The following is a 7148-nucleotide window of genomic DNA, read 5'->3' as shown; positions in this document are numbered from 1 at the left end:
AGTTAGCCTTGTAAGTTTGACCAAGTCAACTATCCTCCTAGTTTGACTTGGCCAAACAGTTTGTTTATGGTTGTCATTTGTCTGGCTCGAAGGATGCTTATCGAAGGATCAATGTTGATCCTTCGATGAACTCGAAAGATGAACCTTCGATGGATGATTCGATAGATCATCCTTCGAGGTTAATGCAGATCCTTCGAAGACTTTGTAATCGATAGATGATCCTTCGATCACCTATCAGATCCTTCGGACAGGACAACCTGGGCTGGGTATATATATACCCATGCAGTGTATGTTGAAAGACAGATGCACACAGAAGGATAGAGAGAAAGTAGAGAGCATTCCGTCCGAAACACACACACACATAGTGAGAGTTTGCAAGTTTGATTTGTAAGCATTGTGCTTGTAACCGAATCCTTCATTCGTATTAATACAGTGGTGTTAATCGGTGAACCTTTGTGTGTTTTTGTTTATACTTGTTTCATCTCGGTTTGCTTGCTAGCTTGGATTCCGCACTCGCTAGTGGGTTAGTATAACAAGGTTTAGGTTCGTCATCCTCCGAGAGGGACCTACAAACTGTTTGTTTTTTAACTTCTGCAAGCTACTGAAATAAACTGAAACATAAATAAACGGATTTATTAAAGTTAAATGAGGTTTATAATAAATTTTCACTTCATTTTAAAACATTCCAACAAATCACCTCAAGAACAATTCAACTTCTTACAACCTACTATTAAAACCATTCACATTAAACAACATATATTCAGTTAAAAATCTAACAAGTCCAATGATCAAATTAGAAATCAAGTAAAAGTATGTTGGTATGAATTGAAATTAACCATACTGCAATGATAACTGCAATTGAAACTGTTTAACATATAACACATAACTTGATTAATTCTGTCAAATATAGCAACCAAGATAACAAATTTTATAACACACATCATAGTAAAAACCTAACAATTACCTTTGAATTTGTTTGTTTCAAGATTGAAGGGTTAATTGGGCATGTTGGATATGATCATCGGTGGGAAGTTGTGGGACAAGAAGATCAAGATTAAACTGTGCTGCAGACAACATAGTGAGTCCGTCTTGAGCAAGACCGTTCAATCTGGGCAACGATTTTTTGTTGTTGGCATCTTCACCGTCGGAGGAGGGAGGAGGCGGCAGCCGGGAGGAGGGAGGTGGCAGCGAAAGAGTGGAGAAGGGAGGAGGGAGGCGGCGATGGCTGGGGTGGAGGAGATGGAGAAGGAGCTCTAGGGTTTTTTTGTGTGTTTGTGATATCTGGCAAAAAAAAAAGACAAGAAGAGGTAAGAAGAGCTTGACCCACATCTGCATCAAGAAGAGGACGCGCGGACCTTTTTTAATGAAAGGTCTTCGAGAAAACAAACAGTTTTCAGACCCAAAGGTCTGCGCTACGCAAAAATAAGAGACAAGAAAGCTCTTCTTGGAAAAAACGAACAACACCTTATACAACTCTTAAATGCCCCTTCCACCTTAGACCATGGTAGTATAATGGAAGTGATATATCATCACTTGGTAAGCTCATCCACCACTTATTTCATGTTTTAGAGCCTTTATACTGTGTTCCTTAGTCTCATTTAACCGGGGGGAATGAATTAAGAGATAAAAGGAAAGAAAAAATGTAAAAAATGTGATTTTTTTCGTGTTCCCGAGTTTAATGAAAAGTAAAAGGAAAAAAAGAAATTAAGCATTTTATGACGAGTTAGGAGGAAAAGAAAAGAAAGAAACAACTTTACCATTATACCCTTTAAACATAAAACATTTTAATTAGTATGAGGGTAATTTAGTAATTGATAAGATTTTCTCTCATAATTTCTCTGATTTGGGAGGATAAATATACGTACACATTTTTTTCCCTTCTTCCCCATCCCTTTCTATCCTTAAAAAATCTCAAAAACATAATTTTTTTTCATATTTCATCTCTTTTCCTTTCTCTTTCCTGTTAAATGAGACTCTCTTAAATGAGACTTCAGAACAAAGTGTTAAAAGTGAGTTTGGACACAACACTTGGTAGATATTTTTGATGCTTACATCATCCAATAGTTTAAAGACATCATGTCTAATTATTAGAACCAATAATTGCACATGTGAGTTCTTGAAATTCTACCCTACAGTGATTGTCTACGTTATGATCATTACTTAATTCAATTACCATTAAAATTTAGAAATGAATTGAATGATAATTAAAGGTTTAGCTGTATATATTATAACTTCTGATAAAAAATAATGTTTTTGGTTAAACTTGACAAATGAATTGATTTTGTAGACTGACTAAACATGATTTTAAACAATCAATCACATTATAAGTGATCAAACTTTGTTTTAGTGAATTTTGAAACCAACAAATAGTGACTGGTTAAATTGAACCAATAAACTTCATTCCACATGCAAATGAGATAGTTGTTAGAACGTGGGGTATGGTGGGGCTTGGGTTGGGGGCATGAGTTGACACGTGGAGTTAAGCCCTTTCACCGTCTAGTGACGTGTCCGTGGGGTATGGCGGGGCGTGGGTGCACCGCGTGGGTTGGCATGTTATTAATATATATATATATATATATATATATATATATATATATATATATATATATATATATATATATATATAAAATTTAAAACCCAAGGCGAATAGGAGGCCGCCACATCAAACCCAAGCCCGCCCTACGCCCGGCTTCAAACCCAAGCCCCAAGGGCCACGCCCCAACCCAAGCCCCAAGGGGTGGTGGCTTGGGTGTTTTCCCCCAACCCACGCCCCAACCCAAGCCCCACCCCACAGTCTTAGAGAAAAAGTTGATGTTCCTTGTGATCCAGGTATCCAGGTGAAAGGGCGAATACGGGTGACACCAGTTCATCTTGGATGGGCGATTAATCCACAGTCGTGCCTTCGGGGATGGGTGCCAAAGGGCTGGTGACGGTTGAGTAGTCAACCTTGGCCACAACGCCCGATATCACAGTAATTGGTACGTTATTCCTTGTCGTTAAAAAAATAGAGCTTCCACTTTAAAAAAGAACTCCACTTAGGCGTTGTAGCATTTTATGTAAGTTGAACAATTTGAATTGTTTAACTCTTTCATACAAATATCCTTAAATATCTAGACTAGTAGAGGAAAAGTCTAGAAGCCTATGTGTTTAAATTAGTATATAACATACTATTTAGTATGGTAGCTACTTGGTTATTTAGAAGCCTAATTGTAATTGTCCAAGGTTATTATATAAAGTTATTTTAAAATAACATTGTCCATTTTAAATCTGAATATATATGCGTTAGCGTAGTAGAAGTTATCATAATTTTTTAAAGATAATGACAACTTTTATATCACAAAAATTTAAGGGAAAAATCTTTGAATTTCGATTTGTTGACCTCGCAATCCAACGACATCTCTTTAATTTTCTCCACGAGCTTGTGCTTGTTTACATTTCCACCTTTAAATATTTTATTTTTTATTGCTTTCCATATATTCTGCATAACCAAATGTATACTTTATGAATTATATACTTCATGTTCTTCGATTCGCTTAATCCATTAACGCTCAACAACATTTCTTCAACTGTAGAAAGTGACTGACCCACCGGATCATTCATCCAATTTAGCAACTGCTGCCAAGCTTCAACGGTAAAAGTTACCATATTTATGTACGTGAACAATTTGGATTGTTTGGATTTACTGTTTATAGATTTAAGGTGGAAGGGGCACTATCGGTGACCCCTTCGGTGAACCTTCTTTGCTGATCGGGGAGGCACCCCTTGGGAGTATTCGGTGTTCAGTGAAAGCTTATTACGGTGAGTAGTCACCGAGTGGGGAAAATGAGAGAGAAGGGAGAGAGAGGGGGTTAATGACGGGCCTCACTCTTTTTCAACCAATCACAAATTTATCTTTTATTTTTAAAGAAATTGTTTACCACTCTCCATGTATTTGAGCACCCCTTGTGTTTGAGTGCAAAATAGGAAGTGAATGGGGAAGTTGACATGACATTTTATTATTGGTTAGGGGAAAAGTTTGCCATTCCCCATTTAAGGAGCACCCATTCCACCCTTAGACGATGGGGGTATGGGATCGTGGAGGCCATCAGTGAGCTGAGTTGGCCTTGGCCCCCGATCGGGAACACCCCCCGCCCCCAAGAGATTTTGGTGTCATCGGCACATTTATTCCGATCACCCCGAAGAGAAGGGAAAGAAACATTGGAAAGAGACATTGTGCAACGTCTTTTTTTTTATTTTAAAAATACCTTAATTATTTTTTTTTTCAATTTAAACCCCTTTAACCATTTTTAAATTCACAATCTAAATTTCTCTCAACTATTCTTCACCATTTTACCAAAAAAAAAAAACTCATGGATCTGAGCCGATCAAACTCGCGTCTATTCTTTCCGAACACACCCGCTACTCCTTCGACTCAACCTCCACTCGTGTACCCCACGACACCGATGGATCCATTTTCGTTTAGTGGTTTTAGCCAAACTCCAAATGCTTGGCAAATTCAATACCAACATCAACAACATCAAATCAAATCAATTTTCGTCGGGGAGTTATAGTGCGGGTGGTTCCGATACACGTTGTGTTATCGATATAAACGATGAACCCGAGTTCGAAGATGAAGCTCATAGTCCTGAAAGAGACCGTGCGGTGCTCTCGGAAATGAAAAACAAGATCGCGAAGAAATGGCTCGTAGGAAGTGAAAGTGGACTTTAATTTTTATTTTTTAAGTTATGTTTATTTAAATTATGTTTTTTTTTAAGTCTAATGTAATTTTAATTTAATAAATGAAAACTTTATTTTAATTTATGTATTAAAAAAATAAAAAAAATGAAAGAGGGAAGGGGAAGAAAGGGGAACAACACGCCACCCATGGGGGAGTAGTGATGAGGTGAACTATGTGGTGAGGTGGGCCTAGGTGGTCATGGGGAAAGAGGAACCACTACTCATGGCGTTATGTAAGTTACTATAAGTCTGTGAGGTGTGGGGCGTGGGTTGGGGCGGCGGTTTGGGTTTAACGCCGGTTGCTCCACCCCGGATAAGCGTTGGGTATGGCGTTGCCCTTTTGGCGTGGGGATTGAGCCTGGCATGGGGCGAGGGACTGGGTGACATGGATGGCTTTGGTTGGCTGGTTCGATCTAACCGTTGGGGGTAGGCGTTGTCAAACCAAAAAAAAATCCATATTGCTGGCCACGCCAACCTAAGCCACGCCACACCACACCCCTAGTTTTTTAGTATTACCTTGTGGATCTCACACTCATCACATATCAAGCAATGCCTCTAACCCAAACCACTCCACATCCCATATTCTAACTTCTATTTTCCTATAAAAATGTTGGATCTAGTGTGCATTTAATATAAAACAAACTATTTGAAAACCTATTTGGTTGAAAACTTGTATGCCAAAAGCATAGCTTTTACCTTCTCACTCAATGCACCGACACTGTGATACTCACATGCCACCCTCATTTTATTAAACTTCAGATCCATATCACAATCTGAATCTTAAAAACCTGTTACCAGATCATACATAGATTTCACCAAACATGGCACCACTCAATATCCAACCTTTCACAAAGGTGCTCTTTTTGTTTGTACTCTTTGCTTTATTACTTGTACCATCTTCTTCTTCTCTTAAACCCACCATTCAGCTTGTGAGTAGGAGAAACTTATTGGAAAAGAATCATGTCCAAGAATATTCAGATGGGGTTCAACAGTCTGCCAAAAAGAAGCAAGGTACAACTACTATTGCACTAGGTACAACCACCCAAAGCAAAAACAAAACCAAACTCATCAAACCCACCACTACTACCACTTCAAATTCCACTAAAACCCTCAAACTTCAAGACAAAACCAATCTCAAGAAACTCAACTCCACATCCAAACCCACTTCAAAAACATCAACTTTATCATCAAAATCCACAAAATCCACTAATTCCACAAAACCTACTTCAAAAACACCAACTTTCTCATCAAAATCTACAAATTCCACCAAACCCACCTCCAAATCTCCAAATAACACAAAACCCACCTCCAAAACCACAAATCCCACAAAACCCACTTCCACTTTAACCCAAAAATCAAAAGATCCAACAAAGAAGAACAAACCAACTATTGAGAAAAAGTCAACAAAACCTTTGACTTTTGTACAAAAGGAAGAACAAGAACAAGAAGAAGAAGATGATCTCATTTCAGAATTCAAAGATCTACCAACAAGATTCCAAGAAACGCTAATCCCAGATCTAGAAGTGATCTCAACAACCTCAAAATCATATCTCAACAATGCCAACAAACAAATCTCAAAACAATTCAAACCAATAGTGGGCAAAAAATATGCACCAATAGTTGCTTCCATCATCTCATTTGCATTTATAATAATCCCATTTCTTCTTGTCACCCTTATTTTCAACCAAATAAAAGCATACTTTTCACTTCAAAAAATCATAATATTCATCCAAATTTACCTCTCAATCTACTTCTCAATACTTGCATTATCTTCACTAGTTACTGGGCTTGAACCATTGAAGTTTTTTTACAATACTTCACAGTCAACTTACGTGTGTATACAATTGTTGCAAACTCTTGCTTATGTGTTGTACCTTCTGCTTGTTTTGATGTACTTTGTGTTGGTGTTCTCTACGGAAACTGGTGTTGGGTCGAGACTGTTGGGCCTTGGGCAGATGTTTGTGGGCTTTGCTGTTGGGCTTCATTGTTATATGACGGTGTTTCATAGGGCGGTGCTCCGGCAACCACCCAAGACTAGCTGGAAGGTCCACTCGGTTTATGCCACGTGTTTTTTGCTGATTTGTTTGTTGGCTACTCTAGAGAGGAGGAAGAAAGCCTACGTGGTTGATGGATGTGAGGAAGAGAAAAAGAATTAGTTTTTTTTTATAATTATTTATTTAAGTTAATTGTTATAGGTTTTATGAGGTTTGAGAAGTTGAAGGAAATAATTATAAAAAAGTTATAGTTTTTTTGTATTATATTGAGAAAATAAAAAAAAGAATAATCTTGGGTTTTAGTAACTATGTGTTTGTAGGAAAAAGAGTATCGACAACTAGTGTTATGCCCCGCGCGTTTTGGCGGTAAGCAGAATATATATTTTGATAACATATATGTCTGTGTTTCGGTTACTTGAACATACTATTTGTAACACA

The 7148-nt window shown here is 37.8% G+C and overlaps 1 protein-coding gene across 1 annotated transcript; it reads left to right on the top strand.

Moving 5' to 3' along the window:
* The first annotated feature begins 5282 nt into the window (after positions 1–5282).
* On the top strand, positions 5283–6920 carry LOC110921152 (glycoprotein gp100). Its single transcript, XM_022165429.2, has one exon. It carries the CDS (start codon positions 5538–5540, stop codon positions 6870–6872), a length of 1335 nt encoding a protein of 444 aa, XP_022021121.1. The 5' UTR covers positions 5283–5537; the 3' UTR covers positions 6873–6920.
* Positions 6921–7148: the final 228 nt, after the last annotated feature.

This window comes from Helianthus annuus, chromosome 15 (genome assembly GCF_002127325.2).
Source record: "Helianthus annuus cultivar XRQ/B chromosome 15, HanXRQr2.0-SUNRISE, whole genome shotgun sequence".
NCBI classification, from domain to species: domain Eukaryota; kingdom Viridiplantae; phylum Streptophyta; class Magnoliopsida; order Asterales; family Asteraceae; genus Helianthus; species Helianthus annuus.
This window is presented reverse-complemented; position numbering and strand designations above follow the sequence as displayed.